The 24,599-nt window shown below is 31.6% G+C and overlaps 1 protein-coding gene, 1 long non-coding RNA gene and 3 pseudogenes across 5 annotated transcripts; all 5 read right to left on the bottom strand.

Moving 5' to 3' along the window:
* Positions 1–329: 329 nt before the first annotated feature.
* Positions 330–2,029, bottom strand: LOC145950787 (disease resistance-like protein DSC1; annotated as a pseudogene). Its single transcript, XR_014428628.1, has 2 exons — positions 1,616–2,029; positions 330–1,468 (listed from the first exon to the last, which is right to left on the bottom strand). The product of XR_014428628.1 is annotated as a disease resistance-like protein DSC1 (transcript).
* A 673-nt stretch (positions 2,030–2,702) lies between these two features.
* On the bottom strand, positions 2,703–6,248 carry LOC109792483 (disease resistance protein RPV1-like; annotated as a pseudogene). The gene is made up of 6 exons (XR_014428342.1): positions 6,022–6,248; positions 4,703–5,826; positions 4,530–4,605; positions 4,101–4,375; positions 3,365–3,926; positions 2,703–3,237 (listed from the first exon to the last, which is right to left on the bottom strand). The product of XR_014428342.1 is annotated as a disease resistance protein RPV1-like (transcript).
* A 5,771-nt stretch (positions 6,249–12,019) lies between these two features.
* On the bottom strand, positions 12,020–14,610 carry LOC109806977 (TMV resistance protein N). The gene is made up of 3 exons (XM_083062517.1): positions 14,068–14,610; positions 12,877–13,972; positions 12,020–12,268 (listed from the first exon to the last, which is right to left on the bottom strand). Exons 1-2 carry the CDS (start codon positions 14,446–14,448, stop codon positions 13,481–13,483), a joined length of 873 nt encoding a protein of 290 aa, XP_082918643.1. The 5' UTR covers positions 14,449–14,610; the 3' UTR covers positions 12,020–12,268; positions 12,877–13,480.
* A 152-nt stretch (positions 14,611–14,762) lies between these two features.
* Positions 14,763–17,098, bottom strand: LOC145949189 (disease resistance protein RPV1-like; annotated as a pseudogene). The gene is made up of 3 exons (XR_014428627.1): positions 16,823–17,098; positions 16,209–16,716; positions 14,763–15,916 (listed from the first exon to the last, which is right to left on the bottom strand). The product of XR_014428627.1 is annotated as a disease resistance protein RPV1-like (transcript).
* Positions 17,099–22,707: 5,609 nt separating this feature from the next.
* Positions 22,708–24,169, bottom strand: LOC145950842 (uncharacterized). The gene is made up of 2 exons (XR_014428690.1): positions 24,065–24,169; positions 22,708–22,985 (listed from the first exon to the last, which is right to left on the bottom strand). It is a non-coding gene; the product is annotated as an uncharacterized LOC145950842 (long non-coding RNA).
* Between the last annotated feature and the right edge of the window lie 430 nt (positions 24,170–24,599).

The raw sequence follows: 24,599 nt of genomic DNA, 5'->3' as shown, positions 1-24,599 counted from the left end.
ATGGCAGATTTCCTCACCTTCCTGAGATTCTTCTTTAACTCCGTTTTCCTTGCTTTCTTCCTTCATTTTATTCTCCGTGATGTAGATATGAAAGGTAAAAGTATTTCCATTTATTTGATATTAACTTGGCAGATGGTAGTTAACGTTAGACACAGGAATGTTAAGTTTTTTCACCTCAACATCAAAACTTAGCTTCTCCATTACCAATGCCAAAGATGTGTCACATAATACAGTAAAATAGTATAACCACATGTGAATTTATTTTTCCATGTTTAGATGCTCATCAAGAACCACCCAAATCACGTTAGAAATTTGTAACTTGCAGAAAATTAAAATGAAGAAGGAAATTTGACATTAAAATTCGTAAAAGAGAATGTCTATATATAGACTTCCAACCAATTTGAAAATTCTAAAAAGTTTCATATGCCATCAGAATTATTAGGATTACAAGCAAAATAAAAATAGAACAAAAAGAATAAAAATCTGAAACAATAAGACTATCTAAATTTTCAAAAGCCAAAATTCAAATAAGACAAAATCTCATGCTCTAACAAATTATACCGAGAAGAGGATAAAACACTTAATTTTGGAGGCCCTATCCCTAAAACTGTTCCCCACATGCACACATGCTGATTACTGAACCACCTAAGTATTTCAGTTTCATTCACTTCCTCAAATAATACTTTCAAAGTTTCAGTGGTTGGAGGAAACAGAGTACTTTCAAGACATTTGACATTTGTAATGGTGGTCCATCTACACAGACACAACTATATGTTAGTTGCAGGTTCCTGCAGCAGAAAAAAGAACACAGGGAGAGGAAGAGATGAGATGAGGAAGGAAGGGGTGTGCAATTTATTTCATCCACAAAATAGTCATGCTAGTGCAGTGCTCGCTTTCAACTAATTCTAGGCAGTACACAGGTCTATATCAAGTTCTTCACTTTGATGTTTCCATCACTTTCCAAATAGTTGGGCTTCTCAGCTAACGAATTTCTGATATGTACCATTGTTAATTTTGACAGTTTTCGATCCTATTCATATACCAAACGATAACCATATTTCTTCACCACAACATCAAAACCTTGCCACTCCTTTATATCATATTCCAATTTCGAAAATGGGCATGTGGGTCGTTGTGCATTGAAATAGAATAACCACATGTGATCTGATTTGTCCGCAACTAGATCTTCATCTAGAATCACCGGAATAAAAGCATCACGAGATGTTTGTAGCATTGGAGGATCCATCCCTAAAACTTTTTCTATCCCAGAACCAGCTGCAAATACTACACAGCAAGCAATGCCAATGAAATTATTGTCTCCCATAAGGGGAGGTGCCTCAATTCTTATGAAAGTACCCATGCCCTCATGTTGATTGTTAAACCACCTTGGTATTTCACTTCCCGGAATAACACTTGAAATGCTTGGAGGCCATGTACTATATTTAAGAGGATTGTATTGGAATTCCGCCTAGTACCACAGACACAACAGTGATATGTTAGTTACTGTAAAGATAATTTTTTGTCTCTAAATTTTGTCACACAATTTCATTAGTTTCTTTACACATGAAAAAAGAGACAGAAATAGATGCAAAGAGGAAGGAGAGAGTGGACACACCTGAATGATTTGTATCATCCATGAAATAGTCATGTTAGTGCAACATTCCCTCTCAACAAATTCTGGGCAGTTGAATATCTCCAATCCTGCTCTACTAAATGGAAGCAATGCATTTGACAAGGCAGTTCGCGAAGGGAGCTCAGGCAAATATTTCAGCTGCTTGCAATGTTGTAAGTCTAAATAATACAGTCTGGACAGCTTCTTGAGGCTAGGCAGTGTAGCAAAATTGTTTCCCCTTTAAGTTAGTCCTTCTAAGCAATGTAAATTTGCAATAGCATCAGGGATTTGAAGTAAATTGCAGAAACTTAGATCAAGTTCACGCATGCATGGGAAAGTACTAATGGAATCCAACGAACAACTAAGTGAATCTTTATGTGCTGTGGAATGTTGATTGGGAATACATATGAGCTTCACCTATATAAAGCTTCTTTAAATGCTCTCCATCCCTTGGTTTACTGTTGAGATTTCCGTTGAAGTACTTTTTATTATAATTATAGATTAGGTTACTTCCCTCAACGGACTCAAACACGGCAAGTGTACCGGCCGTACAAGTAGTAAAAATATCGTATCCACAGGGATTAGAAGGTAAACTAAGCATTCATTGGCTACTTGTGACTTGAGAACAATCCCAATAAATATGAATATGAATTTAAGAACAAAACTACTGGAATTGTTAAAACACAAATAAATGAATTAGAAATGAAATGGGGTGAGAAATGGTAAAATGGACACTTGAAGTTGTGGGGGTTTGATTTCACCAAACAAACACTAGTGAATCCTATGTCTCTTGTTACATCCATTGTTCAGTCAACCATAAATTTACTCAGACCTAATTCCTTAGAGAAAGAGCCTAGGTACAAAATATTGAATATCAATCCCTTGAGTACTCAATACCTCCACCCGCATTACCGGTTAGGGTTTTAAGACTACTAATGGGTCAAGCCCTATCCCTAGGTACAATTCCCACTAGGCATATGTTCATAACTAGTTTCAAGGATATTTCCCAATACTCAATGAAACCTTAAATCATGCAAAGGGTGATCAAGCCAAAGCAAGCATTAAGCATAGAATCATACACAACAAGGAATGAAACAAAACATATATATCATTAAACACAAAGGGATTACAATAGAGTTTGTTGGTTACATCAAAACCCCAATACAATGGATAGAACCTCTCAAAACAAAGAGGGGAAAACTAAAATAGAGATGGAAGAGGAAAGGAAGAACCGAAGGAATGATCCACCGTGGGAGGCTTCCGAAGCCTGAGAATCCCTCCTGCAGAGCTCCTGGAGGCGCTCCTAGGCGAATTGGGGAGAAGAACCCCGAAATTTTCCTTTTATGCAGCCCGAGGAGACAGATTAGGGTTATTGCGCCCGGCGCGTTACACTTCGCGCCCGGCGAGGGCTTCCCCTGATGCTCAATGTGCTCTCGGCCTTGAATTGAGCCCGGCGCAATTATAAATTGCGCCCGGCGCGAGGTTCCCAAAGGCTGAGAGTACTCTATTTTATGCCCGCCCGGCGAGATTAATACGGCGCCTGGCGCGGTTGCCTGCTCTGCTCCTTAATTCTTTTGTTTTCCACTCCTTTAACCCTTTTTTTCCTCAATTCTCTACTTGAATACCTGCATATACAAAAGAAACCAAAATGAGAACAATTATATGCAATGATACAAAGAATGGAAGAATTTGATCATTAAATCTTGTATAAGTCTCATCCAAAAAGAGGTAAAATTGAGACTTAACATTTACCTAAAGACTGAATAGTATACAATTTGGAACATCCAGAGAGACTCAAATGTTGAAGAGAACTGAGGTCCAATATGTTGTTGGGTAAGCTTATTAGATTTTTGCAGTCTTTCAAATTTAAAAAAGTAAGCTTTCTTAGATGACCAATGGATGGATTGATTTGTTTGAGTTGTGTACATCCTTCGAGATTTAGCATTTCAAGATTTAGGTCCTCTCTGAAATGTGGTAACTTGATAAGACTTCTGCAACCTTTCAAATTCAAAAAAGACATCTTTCTTAGAAGACCAATGGAGGGATCAATCTTCCTGAGTTTCACACATCCTTTGAGATTTAGCGTTTCAAGATTCAAGGCCTCCCCAAAATGTGGCAGCTTGATAAGATTTTTGCAGTCTTCCAAACTCACAAAATTAAGCTTTCTTAAAAGACGAAATGAAGGATCAATCTGCTTGAGTTTTACACATCCAGTCAGATTTAGGAACTCAAGATTTAGGGCCTCCCCAATATCTGGCATCTTCGTTAAATTTTTGGAATGAGAGAGATCCAAACGTCTCAAATTATGTAGAGTCTACAATGAAGGGGCAATAGTAGTAGGCAAAGTTAATAACGACACTGAACTAAGATTTTTTCTTTAATTAATTTGAGAAAATAAGTAAATAATAAATGAGACTTTTATTTTTATATGTTCATTTAAAGAAAACAAAATAGAAAAGACTAGTACTATAACAATTGATACTATTACCTTTCTTTCTTCCCATAGTTGTTTGATACTGCTGTCTCTAAGGGACAACTCAACAAGTTTGTCCGGTTGAAAACTTGGAGGCAAACACTCAAAAGGATATTTATCCCAAATAAGATATCCTAGCTCATTCGAAAGATGATTGAGGCTTCCGGAAAACATCACATTTTTAAACTTGAGTAACTTAAGATGACTCATTTTTGATAGAGCATCAACCCTTATTGTTGTTTCATTAAGCTCTTTCATGTCTTTATGATCAATCCAACAATCAGTGAGACCTAAAAGTAAAATTTCACCAAGACTTTTGTTTTAATTTAAATGAGAAAGTTATATAATGGGTCATTTTACCAATATATGTGACTTATTTTGTTTAATAAAGAAATAACAAGAAAATAATTTTATATTGATAGGTCTAAGCTTTAGTTGTCTTACTCTCTGGAAAACCCTTAGGCCAAACTTTAGGCCATATAACCTTTTCAACTGCTATGGCTTCAATATTTTCTGATACCTACAATGATTCACAAAGCAAATGTTAGAACTTTTGAAGTATTTACAAATTCTGAAAAAAATGACAGCATAGGATTTTATACAAAAAACTATTTTACCATATTGTCTGATATAACTTTGTGAAAATGTTGGTAATCCCACAACCTACTCCACTTTCTTGGCTTCATAGGTGATTTTTCTTGAACAATAAATCTACCCAAATCTCTTATTAAGCGATGCATATGAATGCATCCAGCACTGTCAATACTTATAAGTGATTTAGCAATGAGAACTTGTAGACCATATTCAGGATGAAATCCACGAAAATCTAGTACTTCCTTCCTTCACAAAATTCTCACGGTCATAATCTTTAAAAAAGCAAGCGATGTCAAGAAACATTTCCTTGTCAATGTCTTCCAGCTCATCAAAACCTATTCGTAGCACATCCATAATATTTCTACCTTTATTTTCTCTTAGCCTAGCCAATGCACTTTTCCACCGGGAGACATTTTGGCCTAACAAAGATGAGCCTAATACTTGAATTGCTAAGGGGTGGCCTTGAGCATGTGATAGTACGTTGTACATCAACTTTTCATAACCACTCATAACATAATTACATTTGAAAGCACTTATGCAAAACAACTGAACAGCTTCCTCCCGATTCAATGGTTGGACTTGGTAAACATCGTCCACTCCATGTGTCTTCAATATACGTTCATCCCTAGAAATTATGATGATTCTGCTCCCTTCACCCAAGCATTTGCGTAATAGAGTCTCTCGATTCCCTGTAAACATCCGCAATTGTCCAACATGATCAACATTATCAAGAATTATAAGTGCCCTTGCATTGCGTAGCCTTGTCCATGCCAAATATGTTCCCTCAGAAATATTGTGAATCTCTAGATATTTTTCATTTAGAGTTTGAGAAAGTAAATGATTTTGCACACCTAATATACTAGAATCTCGATAAATTTTGCTTACATCATCAATGAAACAAGTAAAATCATATCGATGAGAGATTCTTTCATATAAAGCATGAGCAACAATTGACTTTCCTATTCCACTCATCCCATTAATTCCAACAACTCGAACATCATTATTAGACCCCAAGCGTAAAAACTCTGCCAATTGTTCAACACGGGATTCCATCCCAACTAGATCATCATTTGGAAGACTAGGAAATTTTGGACCCAATATATTTATTATCATCTGAACTATTTGTTCAATCTCTACATGTTGTGGCCTGAAAATTCAAAGAAAAATAAAGGATGCCAAATCACCCAAGAGAATTAAAACAGGACTACGATCATAGGACAAAGATAACACTTTTAAATACTACGTACATTAAACATGTATTAATTTGGGCCCAATATGCAACTTGCATGTTACCTCTCTTAAATTCAAGAGAACAATTGCCAAATGGGAGAGGATTACTTACTTATTTCCTATATGCCAACCAGAGATGTCTGCCACTTTGTTTAGAGATTCTCTCCATGTCTGCACTTCCTCCATCTTCTCTTTATCTTCTCTGAATCTCTCTTCGTATTCGGCAAAGGCTTTCTCATAGTGTCCACTCTGTTTTCGCACCTCTGAAGGGTCAACATCATTAAAAATGGGCAGAACACGTCTTGGTAATCTTTGATGGCAATTGCATATTGATGCTAATTAGACCCAACCCAAGTCATGTGTATTGCAATTTGGCGTTTTTTTCTCGGTTGCTTCTCATAACAAACCTTAACTCACATCCATGACTTTCATTTTTCTTCCTTTGTGGTCAATGTTCACTTTTTTTCACTTTATTAAAAGCTCATATGAACACATTTTATTTTCTTGTTGCCTGTTTCTTTCACTAAGGAAATAAGGTAATCCTAACGTGACTTATGGTTTGGACGTTGTAGATGTATTGATTCCAAGAGATAATCGAAAAGTCTTGAAATTGAAAAGTGTATTGATTATCATTTGAATGAATTTTCTGATTGAATACGGTGAAATTTAGACTACACATGAGAAATCTAAACGTTTTGAGGTTTTCAGTATACAGAATGAGAAATCTTGGGCAATTTATAAGCTACGTATAGTTTCATAAGGTGATGTCATCTTTTAGCTAAAGTATATTGATCGATTATTTTTATTTGTATTTTAAAAAAATATAGCTTTTAAGCATAATCTAATTTTATTTACGAAGTCTCTATTTTATAGAGAAAAATTGTAATATAAAATCAACTATTGGTATTATCTTATATATTCTAAAATTAAGAAAAACAAACTCTCAAATAATTAAAATATATTAAATCTAAATATTTGAAACATAAATAAAAAAATACTTATCAAAACTAATTTATTGTCGCATATTCCTAATACATTTCTTTGATCGAATATCTTTAATTATCACCTAATTTGGATTTAAATTTCAAAATCTATTTTGTTTCTTCCTTTTATTTTTCTTGTGATTTTTGTTACAATCCTTCTTAAGTGGAACCACCTTAATATTTGTCTCAAATTTTTCTTTGGAAGGTGATTTTTCATCATCTTCATTCTGCTTTTGATCATCAAACTTCTTTTTTGAAAACATGCATCTTTGTGCTCTTCACTTGTATATGCATTTGTAATTAGCTCCTTCTTCTCCAAATTTAAGGTAAAAGTCTTGCGTTCATATGAATATTGAACACTTTTTTATTATTTATATCTTTAATCACACAATTTTTATAATCAAATAACACTTTATAGCCTTTTCCAACAACTAAGAAACACTCGACAAATTTTGATTAATATCAGGAACGTATAAAGCATGACATTAAGAGTAGTTGTTCTTCTTCCTTTTCTTGTTGATTTCCAGCAATGTTGGCTTCTTCTTGTTGCCCATTAGATTTGCATATATATTTTAGGCTAGCATCCTAATATTGTTTGCACTCGTAACATTTTGTGTCAGGTCTCCTATGTTGTGGATGACTAGACTTTTTGTAACAAAGACATGGTGGAAAAATTTGAGTATTATTATTTTGGTTTTTCTCTTGGAATTCCTTCTTATTTTTGCCACCATTATTGTTCTTCCATTTGGCTAAACATACACCCTCCATAGTTCCTCTTGTCTCATAAGCTTCCTATTATAATGCTTGCAATGCATGCAACTACTTTACCAAAGTGATCTTACTCAAATCCTTTGTATTCTCCAAGGCCATTATTGAAGTTTCATATCTTTTGGTTATAATTACTAGAATTTTTTTTAACAATTCTAGAATTATGAAATTGTGTTTCTAGTAATCATACCTTATTAGCAATGTCAAACAATTTGTTTGAGTATTGTTTGATTGTCTCAATATCCTTCATTCTTTGTAACTCAGATTCTCACATTAAATTCAACCCTTGCATGCTTCAAATTATTTCATCTCCAGCATATTCTTCCTCCAAGTAATCCCAAATTATATTATTTTTGGCAATTTGAGAGTCATGGTCATGATGAAAACATTTTGTGAGAAACAGGCAAAGAGAGTAACTTCTTGATTTTCCATTCTGTGTAAATTTTTATTTGAGCTACAATAGGATTGTCTGGCAACACGAAAGCATCATAATCTTCTTCGACTTCCCAAAAATTTAAAACCTCTAGGTATGCTTCTATTCTCATCGCCCAAAGATCATAACTTTCTCCATCAAAGATAGGTAGGGAAATTTGTGAAAAGTTTATTTTGACATCCATCTCCACAGGTTGTAAGCTTGACTCTAAATACCAATGATGAATTATTTTATATTTGTATTATTTAAAGATATATTTTTTATCAGATGAGTATAATCTAATTTTATTCATAAAGTCTCTATTTATAGAAAAAAGTTGTAATACAAAATTAATTATTTTTATTATAAAATTAAGAAAACAAACTCTAAAATAATCAAAATAGATTAAATCTAAATATTTAAAACATAAATAATTTTTTTTTCTCAAAACTAATTTATTCTCCTAAAAATATTTAGACATATTTCCAACATATATCCCCGAATGTACGGAAAGAAATTAGATGTTGGAAACTTTAAGGGAAATCAGTGAAATTTCACACAATCACACTAAAAAAAATATGCCAAGAAATTAAAAGTTATTAACTTCAAAGAAAATCAAAAAGTATTATCGGGGTATGTTATTGTAGCTAGTAGGTTGGCGTAACATAATGAAAAGAAAACCAAAATAGTTTTAAAATAATGATAGAAGTGCTTAGAACTCTAAACCCAACACCAAAAAATGTCCGACCTACGAAATCAGAGTATTGTAAGGAAAATACAAAACCAAAGAGTATTGCTTAGGCATGTGATTAACCCATTTCTCTTCTGCCTGATCCTGTTCCTCTGTGTTGTTAAAGATATAAACAACTTCTTAATGACTCAAAGAGGGCTTAACCGATTGAACTAATCAAACCATAATCCAGAAATCTCATCGGCTGATAGAGCTTACTCTGATTTTTCTGTTCTGATATTGTTGAAACTAGTCAAGTTCTCACATGTTAGAGGACAGGGGAATAACTCTCCCAATCAAAATCTGAAAGATTCAATTTGTGTTAAGTACATAGGAAACGGAAGAAGAAGAAGAAAAATATATACCAAGTAACTCTCCTTATAAAAATATATTACAAAACCATTTTTTGTCTTGCCTATTCAATATTCAATCTAGTTTTCAAAACATTGCACGGTAATGTCAGTGATCTGTTACTGTTCTTATGAATCCAAATCCTTGAGACTAGTCAAGCCCTCAAATGTCAGAGGACCAGGCAAAGGCTGGTTGGATCAATAACTGAACCACGTTCTATTTGTTTTAAGTATAAGACATGAAAGCAGCAGAAAATGAAGATATCATGACTCAATGCAACAAAACTATTTTTCCTCACTTTCTTTCTGCTTAATCTGAAACCTTGTTCCACGGTTTTATGTCCTGATTATTAGATTTCCTGATCAGGGAATCATTTTTATCAACTTCTCTTCATGTTGTCATAAATAACATGACTTGAATAAAACATGATTGGTACATTATAGAACTCCACACTAACAGAATTAAAGATCATAATTAAGTTAATATATTGATTTAGATACAATAAAATCATACTTGACATCAAATTCATTAATTGGATAGAATATTGTACCATCCTCACGTAAAATTTAATGTTAATTACTTAGAACATGGTAGTTAACTTGAGACATGGGAATGTTAACTGCCACACATTGGACTCACAATTAAATTGGTCAATGCTAGTAACACAAGCATTGACTTAGTGAGATTTATAAATTTAGAAACCAAATGATAATCGAAGAGAAATTAAAAAATTAAATGGCAGGTAAGCACTAATGTCAAGGACAAAATAGCTAGTTTGAATTTGGAAAGTAATAATTGCAAAGACTATCGGCATTTCTTCTCACTTTATTCAAATAGAGTGGAACTGACATTAACAATATTGCAGCTAGAAAAAAGAAGATTCGAATCCCTATCCCAAATAAAAGCATTTTTTTGTTTGATCTCCATATTCAACCTACAATGCCTCCGATTCTTGATTTTGATATAAGTGTAGCTGAAATGAAGTTGCTTATTGCCAAAAAGTTGTGCTTCCAAACCAAAGAATTCCTGCTATGCAACTTTGTTAAGTTTGATAGTGTTGGATTCTGTTCATATACCCAACAATACACATATTTCTTCACCTCAACATCAAATTTTACACAATGGTCTTCACTTATTAACAATTTTGTATTTATACCGATTTGGAATGGTAGTGGAGTGTAAAAGAATAACCACATGTGATCTGATTCGTCAGTGACTTGACATGCATTGAGATCCACCCGAACAAAAATTGGTTGTTTCGGAGGACTCATCCCCAAAGCTGTTCCCAACCAGAACGAATTGTGAACACTACACAACACACAAAGCCAATGCAATTATTGTCATGCTGCATAAGTTCTGATATGTCTAGCTTATGAAACTTCCCATGCCCACATGCTGATTGTTGAACCACCTTGGTATTTCTCTTCCTGAAATAATACTTGAAAGGCTTCGACCTAAACAGATTATGTTCTGCACAATACACAAATTATATGTTTAGGTGATGCACACTAGTACCACAGACAGCTATATGTTAATTCCTGGTTCCTACACACAATAGAAAAAGGAAGGAGCTACACACCTGAACAAATTTTATCATCCATGACAAAATCATGCTAGAGCAGTGTTCCCTCTCAACTAATTTTGTGCAATCGAAAATATTTAATCTCACGTCAAAAGGAAGTGTTATGATTGGCCATAGTGGTAAATAAGTTTTTGAGTGCAAGTCAGTTCGTGAAGAGAGCAAAAAGTGTACTTGTGTTCGGATCAAAATCTGCAACAGATTCAAAATATAGCGAATGCATTTGCTTTGTCTATTCAATCTTCAATTTAGTTTCCAAAATTGAAGCAAATAGTGTTCGGTAATGTATTTTTTTTTCCTATTCGTTCGTTATGAATCAAAATCCTTGAAAGCCATCAAATATCAGAGCATAGAGCAATGATCTTTTGGATCAAAATACGAAAGACTTGAATGCATTAGAAAAATATACTGTAAACTCTATGCTTTGAATATATTTAACTATTGATAGTTATTGGAAACAGAACATAGAAGATAGGTGTATGATTAAAATAATATAACAGGTGAGATTAAAAATCTGCAAATTCCCACATACGAAACAGGTCAAAAACTGATTTGATATATTTGAGTTATGAACTTAGTTTTACACACATTAAAAATGCTACAAGTTTTTAAATACTAAAACTAGCCCACCCCTCATTTAGTAAAGCTAAAAATAAATTATGAATAAATTAACAAACAAACATTATTTGTCTATACAATTTACTTTTTTCCTAAACACAAACAACTTTTAAAGAAATTTATAAATTAAATAAAAAATTGTAAAGACTTTAAAATATTTTATTTTGACAATTAGAAAATTTTCAATAGCCAACAATAGTTTAATATACTTCTATCAATTTTTATATGATTGTCTTCGAAAAGGATAAAAGACATTTATTCTATCAATTTTAATATACTTCTATCAATTTCACAGTCATCAACAAATGCTACGGAAGAAATTAGAAGTTATTAACTTCAAAGAAAATCAAAGAATATGATACGGATTTGTATTCTTGTATTCAAAACATTTATGTATTTTTTTTTAGTTAAAACAAAAATATTTAACTTAATACAAATAAAATTATTTAGGTACTAATAAAATAATAAAAATTGGAAAAAAATATTTGAATTAAAAATCTGAAGCATATATATTATTTTTGTTAAATATAGATGTTACAGATTAAAAACAGAATAAGAAAATATTTGAAATTGTAATTTATAATAAAAACAGTTTTTGTACTCCGTTTGTTCTTGTTCCTCTATGTTGTTAAAGAAGGTTTATGTGAAATTACATTTTGTAAACAAGAGTAGAGAGAGACCAGCTGCCACTACGTCAATATAATAATCAAATTACAATTTAGTCATAAATTTAACTTAATGAATCAAACAAACATTGATATAGTGGTCTTCTTGTCAGTCTTTCATCCTGTTCTCATAATGTTGCAGCAGAGAGAGTGTTGGGCAATGTCACTTCATTCTTTTTTGTTTTTACTTTTCTTTGAAACTGTAAAGCCCTCACATGTTAGACCACAGGGGAAAATCTGCCTGGATCAAAATCTGCAACAGATTGAATTTTTGTTAAGTACACAACACATCAAAGAAGAAAAGAAAAATATATGGCAACTTCAAGCATCAAAATATTTTCCAGAAGCATTTGCCTTGTCTGTTCAATCTTCAATTTAGTTTTCAAAACACTGTAGCAAATAATGCATTTGGTTTTTCCATTCTTTTGTTATGAATCAAAATCCTTGAATCTAGTCAATCCCTCAAAAATCAGAGGACAGGACAATGACTGTTTGGATCAAAATATGAAATAGATTCTATTTGTTTCAAGTATATAAGACTTAAATGCATAAAAGGCAAGTCAAACTTCAAATATATTTTCCCTCATTTTCTTTCCAATTAGTCTACAATCTTATTCCTTTGTTTGATGTCCTCATTATTACATTGACCAATACAGACCTACGGGAATCGTTTTTTTAAATTGCTATCATGAGTAATATAACTTATATAAGTTAAATAAAACATGATTGGTTCATTATACAACTCTATGCCAACCAACAGAAGTATAATAATATTATATGTCAATATAAAAAAGATTAGAAATTGTATCAATTAACCTCTGGAAAACATTACAATCAAAAGAAAAAGAATCATGTGATTACCAACAGAAGGATCCTACAGGTTCAAGAGGTGGAAATTGATTATGCAACAACTTGATTCTGTTTTCCAATGAGAATTTGGAGCATCCGTTCTCCATTTGCCAAGAGTCATCTTAATAAGTTGAGTGAAAGGACACTCATGAAAATGTTAAGTTCCACCTAAGAGTCACAAGTAAAATTGGTCAAATAGAGTTAACACAAGAATTTACTTGCAGTGAGATTCATAAATTTAGAAACCAAATAATATGCAAGGACAAATTAAAAAATCAAAAGGGATTTAGGAAATTATGTTAGCGACAAAAGAGCTACATTATATTTTTAATTAAAAATAGAATACCATGAACATGATCATTTCTTCTATCATGAGTTTATTCAAACAAAGTAGCACTAATTTTAACATTAGTAGAGCTTTCATAGAAAAGATTGGACTGCACATCCCTGAAGTCATTGTGAATTTGAATTCTACTGTGCATCTTTGTTTGGTGTAATGCTGCAAATCTTGCATCCATATTGAATTATGCCTCCAATCCTTCTATATGATGAAAGTGAAGCTGAAATGAAGTTGCTATTTGTTTTCTTCAATTGCCAAAAAGTTGTGCTTCCAAGCTCACCGGCTGCATATCATTGTCAAGTTTGATTCTTCTAAGTCCTTCTCATATACCCAACGATACCCATATTTCTTCCCGTGAAAACTCCAACTTTCAATGTCCGACTCCCTTATTATGTGAAATTGCAATTTCAAATTTTCATACTTGGTTGACCAAATATGGCTTCCACTTGTAACATAGAACCACCACAAGTGATCTTCCGTAATTCGATCTTCAGCGCAAAGAAAGGGAACAGAAACATGATTAAGTGAGTGTATAATTGGAGGAGCTTTTCTTCGAGAAGCAGGAGGTCCAAATACTACACAACAAGCAAGAGCAATGCAATTATTGCCTTTGTGCATAAGGGGAGATTCATCTATGGTTATTATACTGCCCATGCCTTCGCGATGATTGTTGAACCAACTAGGTATTTCACTTCCTCCAATAATACTTGAAATGATGCTAGGAAAAGGAATGTTCCACAGAGACGGAAGTATGTATTGGTAGTGAACCTAGTACCACAGACAGAGCTACGTGTTAGTGCCTGGTTCCCACACACACACACACACAAAGAAAAAGAGAGAAATAAAGAAAGGAGTGGACACACCTGAAGTAGAATTTGTAGCGTCCATGATAAAGCCGTGCTAGTGCAACGTTCCAATTCAATTAATTCTGGACAACCAAAAGTATTTAATCCTGCTTCCATGTAGTCGTAAAATCTCTCAAATGCCCATGGGTCTTTTTTGCTAGAAAAAGACTCTGGGAGCGACCTTTTAGATGACAAGTCAGTTCGTGAAGGAAGATTAGGCAAATATTTCAACTGCCTACAGTCCTTTAAATTTAAAAGTTGCAGCTTGGAAAGCTCCTTGAGGCTAGGCAGTGTGGAAAAATTGTTTCCCATTAAATTTAGGATTTCTAAGAAATGTAAATTTCCAATAGCATCAGGTATTTCAACTAAATTGCAGAAATTTAGATGAAGTTCAAGCATACAAGCAAGTGTAGGTAGGGGTGTGCAAAAAAACCGAACCAAACCAAACCATTTAAAACTGAACCTGTACGTGCTCTAGAATGCAACAAATGTAAAGGTGACATAAACCACCTTTTCATGATGGACGATGTTGAGTGCGAACAAATCGGAGATTCATCTATACAAAGCTTCTTCATTTGCTCTTCATTCCTTGATATATTAAACAATTTTTGACAGCCAGAGAGAGATTCAAATATTCTAGAGAATTTAGGCACAATATGCTATCGGTTAAGCTTACTAGATTTTCACACCCACTCAAATCTAAACGGGTAAGCTTTTGCATAAAACCAATGGATATATTAAACTCCTTGAGTTGTATACATCCTCGAAGATTTAGTCTTTCAAGATTTAGGTTCTCTCTTAATTGTATTATCTTGATAAGACTTGTACATTTTTCTAAATTCAAAAAAGTCAACTTTCTTAGAAGACCAATGGATGGATGAAGCTGCCTCAATTTTTCGCATCCACTCAAATTCAACAACGTAAGATTGAAGGCCTCCCCAAGATCTGGTACCTTGAAGATCTAGAATCTCCATCACACGTTTCTCTTTAAACTTATTTAAAAAGCAAGCAATATCTAGAAATATCTCCTTGTCTAGGTTATTCAAGTCATCAAAACTTAATCGCATGACATCCATAACATTTGCACTTTTATTTTCTCCAAGCCTAGCCAATGCACTTTTCCACTGTGAGATATTTCTACCAAACAAAGATGAGCCCAATACTTGAATTGCCAAAGGATGGCCTTGAACATGTGATAGTGCATCATTTGTCAAGTTTTTATAATCACTCATAATATCATTACCTTTGAAAGCATATTTGTAAAATAATTGAATAGCATCTTCGTCATTTAACGGTTTGACTTGATAAACATCATTTGCTCCATGTGTTCTCAGTATATGTTCATCCCTAGAAATTATGATAATTCTACTCCCTCCACCTAGGCATTCATGTAATAGAGTCTCCCTATTCCCTGTAAACATATTTAGTTGCCTATCTTGATTAACATTATCTAGAACAATAAGTGCCCTTGCATGCAGTAACCTTGTCCATACTAAATATGTTCCATGAGAAACATTGCAAATCTCAAGATTCTTTTCTTTTAAACATTGAGAAAGTATCTCTTTTTCGTACACCTATAGTGCTAGAATCTTGATAAATTTTTCTCACATCAATAAAACAACAAAAATCATATTGATGAGAGATTCTTTCATATACAGATTGAGCAAGAGTTGTTTTTCCTATTCCGCCCATCCCAGTAACTCCAATAACTCGAACATCATTAATTGACTCCAAACACAATATCTTTAATAATTGTTTAACACGAGATTCCATCCCAACTAAATTATCTTTTGAAAGACATGAAAATTTATGACCCAGAATATTTTTTATCTTTTGAATAATTTCTTCAATCACTACATATTGTGGCCTGAAATTTGAAAAAAAAATGAAGAATGTCAAATTAATACATTGAGAACCAAATAGAGGAAATGAAAATATCAGAGTTCTTCTTCCCTTTATAAATGCTAATTACATTTAACACGTATTTGTTTATACCCAATCTACATGTTACCTACTCAACCTTATTTTAGAAAGGGTTAGTAAAAACAAGAAAACCAAGTGATAATGTAATGGTGAATATATGCACATGCATATAAGGTAGGGTGTGTATAGGTAATAAATTAAGATCCAACATCATGAAATGAGAGAAGATTATTTACTTGTTTCGGATATCCCAGCCAGAGAGATTGGACACTCGTGTGAGAGCTTCTCTCCATCTCTGAACTTCCTCGGTCTTCTCTTTATCTTCATGTTTGGAAAAGGCTTTTTCATAAAATCCGCTTTGTTTTCGAACCTCTGAAGGATCAACATCATAAAATATAGGAAGGACAGGCCTCTGTGAAGTTTGAATGCAATTGCATATGTGTGCTAATTCACGCAAGCACCAAGTGGAGGAAGCATAGTTGTTGGAGAAGACCACAATGAAAATGCGAGACCCTTCAATGGCTTGTAGTAACTCGGGTGCTATGGATTCACCTTTGGGGAGATGTGTATCATCTTTGAAGGCCTCAATGCCATTTCTACTGAGATCACGACAGAGAAAAGAAGTGAAGTTGTTGCGTGTGTCTTCACCACGGAAGCTCACAAACACATCATATGTCCTCATCGGATGAGATGAAGAGGAGCTGCATTCGATGATGGCATTGGAAGCCATTGCAATTCTCAAACCTGTAGAGAATGAAAGATGTGTATTAGAATTTGTGTAAAGATGCGAATGCAAAAGCAAGAACAGGTGACTCTGGATACAAATAAAGGGTGGACAGTGAAGAAATACAAGGTTTGAGGGTTAAATGAAGTTGGTTGATTATGTATTTAGGCGAATATCTCTTGCAAACAAGAGAAATTCTTCTTGGCAGGTTCTACTAAGTTTCTCACACTTTGCACTCAGATTCAGACGAAATTAAGTTGCAATTGTCACTATGGCATGAAGTCCAAGTTGGGTCCTCATATTTTTACTTTATCATAAAGCTAGTATGAAAACACTATTTTTCCACTGAAACGTGTCTTGTGCTCTGGGCATTCTAGACTGTTGTTATTGATTTGCCAAAAAGTATTCTTGTTACAATAATTATGGTTATCTAGTTTCTCCTCTTCATTATGTAACCAGAAGCAATTGAAATTATTGGCAAATGCAATGATTTGCATTAATTAGTATTACTGCCAAGGTGTAAAGCAAGAACAATTACTGCTTCAGGATTCAAAGAAAGTGTGGTAGTGATGCTGATGCTGTGGTAATATTTGAAGGAAGACAATGTAATTAAAATAAAAGCCCCTAATTCGGAAGAAATTAAGTTGCAATAATTTTCAGTTTTCCATGACATCCATGTTGCTTCCGGTGCAGTGAAGTTGGCTTCAGTTTTCCACTTTATCACAAAGTTAATTTCAACACATTTTAGTTTTTTATTGCCCTGTTTTCTCCGCCAAAGAGAATAAATATAATTCACTACTAGAAAAATGTTTTTTTTTTTAATTTTCCTACAAAAAAATATTTACAGAAATTTTTTACAAATTTTCTTAAAATAATAATTTCACAAATTTTTTTACGAATTTATTTGCAAAAAATAATTTACAGATATTTCTTACAATTTTGTTATGAAAAATAATTTACAAGAAATTTTTGCAAATTTCGCTATAATTTTAATGATCATAAAAAAAATTTCATAGTAAAAATTTGCAGAAAATCTTGTAAGAATTTTATTTTGTTTCTTGCAGATTTTCTTGCAAAACTAAATTCGCAAGTAATGTTTACTAAATGGTAGAAAATTTTTGCAAGTAACTTTTCCTGCAGATTTTCCTGCCAATTTTAATCCGCAAGAAAAATCAAAAAAATATTTAAATTTATAAGTTTAATATTTTATGATAAGGCTAATATGAACACACTTTATTTTTCCACTGAACCGTGTCTGGTGAGACCATTATTCCTAACTTTACAGCTAGCACAGGCAGTAAAGAATAATAAAAGCCTCTAATTGTGGCTTTGGATTTTTACTTTTTTTTTGTTGGAAAGATTCTTTACCTTTTGCTTTGGGTGTAGTCAAGTTGGGCTTATTTTAATTGTGTGTTTGGACGAGAAATTTATATAGGATAATTCATTTATTTGAAGAATTTCAAATTCCTTGAGGTGAAATGTTTTGTTTGGATGAGAAATTTACAAAGAATTTGAAATCCAAGCATTTGTGAAATTCTTTTAAATAGTAGAATTTCAAATTCTCCCAAAAATGGGAGAATTTAAAATTCCTCATATATGTTTTTCTTATTTCACCTATATATTTTATCTTATCTCTTCATTCTTTTAATTATTAGATATTCAAAAATGTTTTTAAAATTATTAAATATTATTTTATATTAATTTTTAAAATTATTAAATATGATCTAATAATTTTTAAAATTATTAAATATTTAAAAATGGATTAATATTTATTTTTATAAAATTTAATTTAAAAATCTCAACATATAAATATATTTTTAAAATCAATTTTACCATGATGGAATCAAATTATCATATTCAACTTAACAATTTAAAATTTAAGAAATTTGAATTGACTCATCCAAACAAAATATTTTAAGAATAATAGAAATTGAAATCAAAGTAATTCAAATACCAAAAAATTTAAAATTCCTTAAATTTGTAAAATTCCTCATCCAAACACACTATAAGACTTCGTTCTAAAGCTAATATATATGAACACTTTTTTCACTTGCTTCGTTTCTTCAGCAAAAGCAGGGATTTTTTTTAAAAGAATATATGCAATAGTTACAAAATACTCTCCGAAGCAGACTGGTCCTTGATAGAAAAAATATACACAAAATGAGTATTTTACTTCCAATATAATCTAATACACACTCAAAATCAACAGTTGATCTTAGACAGTTTAAGATAAATAAATCATTATTTATGTCAACTAGTTTTGAAAATATGATAGACCATTAATTCAAAGGTGGTTTATGATTCGATCTAAAATTAAGGTTTTTTAAAAATAAAGCATAGGACGTAAATTTTGTTAATGTTTATTTAATTAATATATGACTTTAATTCATTTAAATTAGTTTTAGGTCTAAGAGGACAGTGCATTTAAATAATACAAATAATATCTTTTTTAGTATTATTATATACTATATTAATGTTTTTTTAATTTTAATTATTATTTTAAATTTCTTATTTTAAATTTATTTTTAATTTCTTATTTTAATTTATTATTTTCAATCAACGTATACAATAAATAAAAAATATAAAAAGATAAACATGCATGCTACAAATTTTATTTTATCAAAAAATTATTTATTTTAATATATTATATTATATATGTGAATATTAAGACATATATATATATATACATATATATATTATAATTAAACTTTTTTAAAAAATTAATTCATTATTAAGAAAAAAAATTTATCACATGAGAATTAATTTGCTTCAAAAATTTGACAAATATCAAATAAATAAACATTTTTTCTGAATCTATATATTTATTTTATTAGAATATAATTTTTATTTTTTAAAATATATTATTTTTTTAGATAAAAAATTATGTATATGTCAAATAGTAGTGGGGGCCCACTATTCCAAACGTGCATCTGTCCTTGTATATATATGTATGTATATATATATATATATATATATATATATATATATATATATATATATATAATATAAGGGGTTATAATTATACCGGTGAAACTTTTACTAAGTATTATGCCGCTCTATAACTTTATATTAAATGTGAATTTTGTAAATCCAACCGTTAAATTGAAAGTTCATATCACTTTATACTTGTATATCAAATTTTGTTAAAATTGAACAACAACTGGAAGGTAATCCAAGTGTTCATATTTTAGTGTATTTTAAAATGAATATATCACATCAATTTTGTTTTATAAAAATGAAGTATCAAATCATCTTGGATTAATATAAAGTTTTGTATATATAATCTATAAGAGATATGAACTTTCAATCTAACAGTTGAATTTACCAAATTCACATTTAATATAAAATTATTGAGCGGTGTAATACTTTGTAAAAGTCACATTTAATATATATATATATATACACACACACGCACACACACACACACATACACACACACACACACATATATATATATATATATGTGTGTGTGTGTGTGTGTGTGTGAGGGGGGGTTATAATTACAATGGTGTAAATTTTACTAAGTACTGTTACACCGCTGAATAACTTTATATTAAATGTGAATTTTGTAAATTCAACCGTTAAATTGAAAATCTTTTACTCTTAAATCATATATACAAAATGTTATATTAATCGAAGATGATTTCTTATAAAACAAAATTAAATCTGTTGAAAAATTTATATTTTCGATGAGAAAATTTTTATAAGAAAAGCTATATTATTGATTGAATATTTCAGACAAATTTATATTCGTCGAAAATGTAAGAACTGATTTTAAATTTGATATGAAAATATTATGATATAATTAGATAAGATTTTAATTTAGTATTTTATTAATGGTTGATAATTAAAAAATAAAACATGAATAAATAAATTTTTTGAATTTTATATGTTTGATTTAAGATAACTTACAAAATAACTCTTGGTAAAGTTATTCCGCTTAATAACTCATGGTGTGTGTTGAATTTCATCGATCCAATTAATTGTTAAATTAAAAGTTATTAAATTTTACTAATAATTAATATAAAAAATTAATTAGTTTTGGAATAAATTATTTGCTAATTAACAATATAATTGAAACATTAATTATTTTAAATTATTTAACTAAAATCTTATTGACAATTTACTATACAATCTTAATATTTTTGTATAACTAATATCTGGTTTTAAATTTGATATGAGAATATTATATATAATTAGATAATATTTTAAGTTAGTATTTTATTAATAGTTGATAATTAGAAAAAAAAGGATAAATACATTTTTTGAATTTTATATGTTTGATTTAAGGTAAATAAATATATTAAATTAATTAATAATTTATTTAAAATATTAAAATTTAATTTATAAGTATGTAATAAATAAATATTTATAATTATATAAATTATATTATCATTATAAATTATAAAATTAAATAATTTAAATTATAATTTTAAATAGAAATAAGTAGATTTTAATTATAAAAGTAAGTACATATAAATAAATAATAATTAAATATATTATTATTATTATTATTCGTAATATAAAATTATTATATATTATTATTATAGTACAAATATGAGATTGTATATTTGAGGATGACTTAAATGAATTAATTTGTACAAGTTATACTGACAACATACATATACATTTTGGTAGCTTACTCATCAAAACTTCATAGTTAAGCGTGCTTAACCTGGAGTAGTATAGGGATGGGTGACCTTCTGGGAAGTTTCTCAAAAATTGCACAAGTAAGGATAAAACACGCTAAACAGTGAAATATTGTGAAATAGAACCCTTGAGAGGCCAAATATGAGGGTTGTTACATTAATAAATTTATTAAAATTTAAAAAAATTATAATTTCCAATAGAAAATTCCGTCAAAAATTTCTGATGGAATTTTCGACAGATTTTTCTGTCACAAATTTTTTACCGAATTTTCCATCGGATATTTCATGAGAAATTTCTGACGGAATTTTCCGACGGAATTTTCTGTCAGAAATTTCCATCAGAAAAATTATTTTCGATGGATTTTTTTTTCTGACGCTGCTTTTTTTGACGGATTAAAATTCGTCGAAAATCCGTCGGAAAAAGAAAAATACATAAGAAATTTACCTGTTTCCGTCAAAAATCAGCATTTTTCTTGTAGTGTTTATCTCTTTAAAATTTGGACCAATTTGGTCATTTTGAGACAATGATTGTTTTCAATTATGAGACATGATTTTGAATTACTTTTTGACTCATTCAAGACTTAAAATTTATCTCATTAGATTCATTTATGTGAAAACTGTTGAACATAACTAAAGTTCACATAAAAAAGTATTACTAACATGGTGAAAATTGCATAAATAACTCCAAAAGGCAATTAAAAATTCAAAATAACTATAATTTCATATTATTTTCTAGTTATTTATGAGACATATTTTTCAAATAATTTTTGTAACGCCCCTTGCTTTTTAATTATTTAATTATATGTGTATTATTTTCAATTATGAGGGGACTAATTTTATAATATTTTTTTTTTTAATAAAAATGAGTGTTTTAATAATTATTGTTGGCTATTATTATATTAGTATGTAAATATTATAAAGTTTTTTATTTTAATGTTTTGTTTTATTATTAGTAAGGGAAGGAAAAGTGAACCTAGTTAGAATATGTTACTAAAGGGTTAAGGGTTATGTTTTAAAAAAGAAGGTTAAGTAATTTGCTTTGAAGCTTTCTTACTTTTCGTTTTACGCTCTCAAGATCTGAGAGGAGAAGAGATCGTAGGAGATCACTTTCAAAGGCTTGTGCCTTTCGCTCAACGCTAATCAAGGTAAGTGTGACACCCTCTACCCCATTATTAATATACAACAAATGTAACAATAAAATATTTCTTTTCTTCTTTTTGGGTAAATAAAATCTTTCATAGTTTAATAACATCTTTCATGTATAAAACAATTGTTTCAAATATTATAAGGTAGAAGATTCACATTCGTAACTCATCAATCATAAAAAGTCAACATATAAGTATTAAGATTCAAGAAATCATATAAAGGAAAATATAGATTAATTCCAGCAAAGGTGGCAGAGCCTCCTAGTTAGGAATTAATTTATAACTTTGAAATCATATAATAAAATAGTATAATAAAGATGTACATTTTGGTCTTTTCTCAGGAACGTTCAAAATTACATAAGAAGAGAAAATTAAAGCTTTTTAATATAATAACATCCAAAATAAACCTAGCTATGCCCGACGTCACATCCTATCAGAGCATGCCCCACTGAAGCCTTTAAGCCTCATCACCAACATCCCCATGATGCTGATCATCTGCAACACAATTTAAACATATACAAAAATGACAAGGGAGTGAGAAACATCTCACTCAGTTTCAGGTGCAGAAATAACTGCTAGATAGCACACACACACACAACATATATAAGTCACAATACACATACATCATCAATATTACAAATACATTCATTTATCATGCAATGATGTCATGGACTCATCTCATAAATGCATGCATGTGGCGCCATACGGAAGTTTCACATATCATCACTGGTGACCCAAAGGTACACCTGGTTACATCACTGGTGACCCTAAGGTACACCTGGTTACATCACTGGTGACCCGAAGGTACACCTGGTTAGCAAGTTACATCGCTGGTGACCCTAAGGTACACCTTGTTAGCATGTTACATCACTGGTGACCCTAAGGTACACCTTGTTAGCATGTTACATCACTGGTGACCCTAAGGTACACCTTGTTAGCATGTTACATCACTGGTGACCCCAAGGTACACCTCGTTAGCAAGTTACATCACTGGTGACCCCAAGGTACACCTCGTTAGCAAGTTACATCACTGGTATGCGGCCTCAGCGGCACACCTGGAATAATATATGCGTATGATGCATGCCATACCATCATAATCTCATTGACTCAATATTTAACTTGTTACATAATTTCATTTAGTACATCATGTCTTCATTTGTCATAGTCTCATAATCATAGTTTGTCTCAATAGTCAATTCTTAGGTCTCATGTCATTTGTCCCATATTTCACAAGGTCATGTCATCAATACTCCTCATAAGGTCCGCATAGGTATTCACAGAGATTCAGAGAGCATTCTTATTCATGTATTATTAACATTAATTTCATATTCATTTATTACTTCAACAAAGAAAAAGGTAGAGTAAATAGAAAATCAGACAGAACAACGGCACTTTCAAAAACAAAGTAGAATAAATAGAAAATCGGACAGAACAACGGCACCTTCAACAAAAAGCAAAGTAGAGTAAATAGAAATTAAACAGAATAACGACAAAGGATTGGGGGCCAATCCGACAAACAACTATCCAACAATTATCCCCACACCCCTGAGCGAGGTTCTCACTCCCCCCCTTACCTGGATAGGCGGAGTTGGAACTTGGGCAGGACCTCCTCCTCTGGATCCCCTCTTTCTTTTCCTTTTCTCTCTCTTTCTTTCTTTCTTTCTCTCTCTCTCTCTCTCTTCTCTTTCTCTCTCTAGGATTTCACTTCTTCTCCTCTGTACCAAATTTTCACCCCCCTGCCCCTATTTATAGGCCTCCTGGCGCAACCGGAACGGCCGTACTGATTTCGGAACGGCCCGTTCCGGATCCTTCAAACGTGGGCAAATTTCTCAACTGGAACGGCCCGTTCCAAAATCGGAACGGCCCGTTCTCAAAAAGCAGAACGGCCCGTTCTGAAACCAGAACGGCCCGTTCTCAAACCCAGCAGAACGACCCGTTCTCCCTCCGGAACGGCCCGTTCTCCTTGTTGGAACGGCCCGTTCTGGGCCCGTTCCCAACCTAAAATTTTAGCTTATTTTAAATGCTCAGAACGGCCCGTTCCACTTTCGGAACAGCCCGTTCCGAGTTACTCAAATACCCCTAATACCTTTATAAAATTACGAAAATGCC

This window comes from Cajanus cajan, chromosome 8, assembly GCF_000230855.2.
Source record: "Cajanus cajan strain Asha chromosome 8, NIPB_CcT2T_4, whole genome shotgun sequence".
NCBI classification, from domain to species: Eukaryota; Viridiplantae; Streptophyta; class Magnoliopsida; order Fabales; family Fabaceae; genus Cajanus; species Cajanus cajan.
This window is presented reverse-complemented; position numbering and strand designations above follow the sequence as displayed.

What these genes read in the sequence shown, in the direction of transcription:
- LOC109806977 (XM_083062517.1), bottom strand. Translation starts at nt 14,448, where the DNA reads ATGCTTGAACTTCATCTAAATTTCTGCAATTTAGTTGAAATACCTGAT. An exon ending in CGCTACAAATTCTACTTCAG is followed by an intron (nt 13,973 to 14,067) that starts GTGTGTCCACTC and finishes CTGTGGTACTAG; the next exon opens with GTTCACTACCAATACATACT.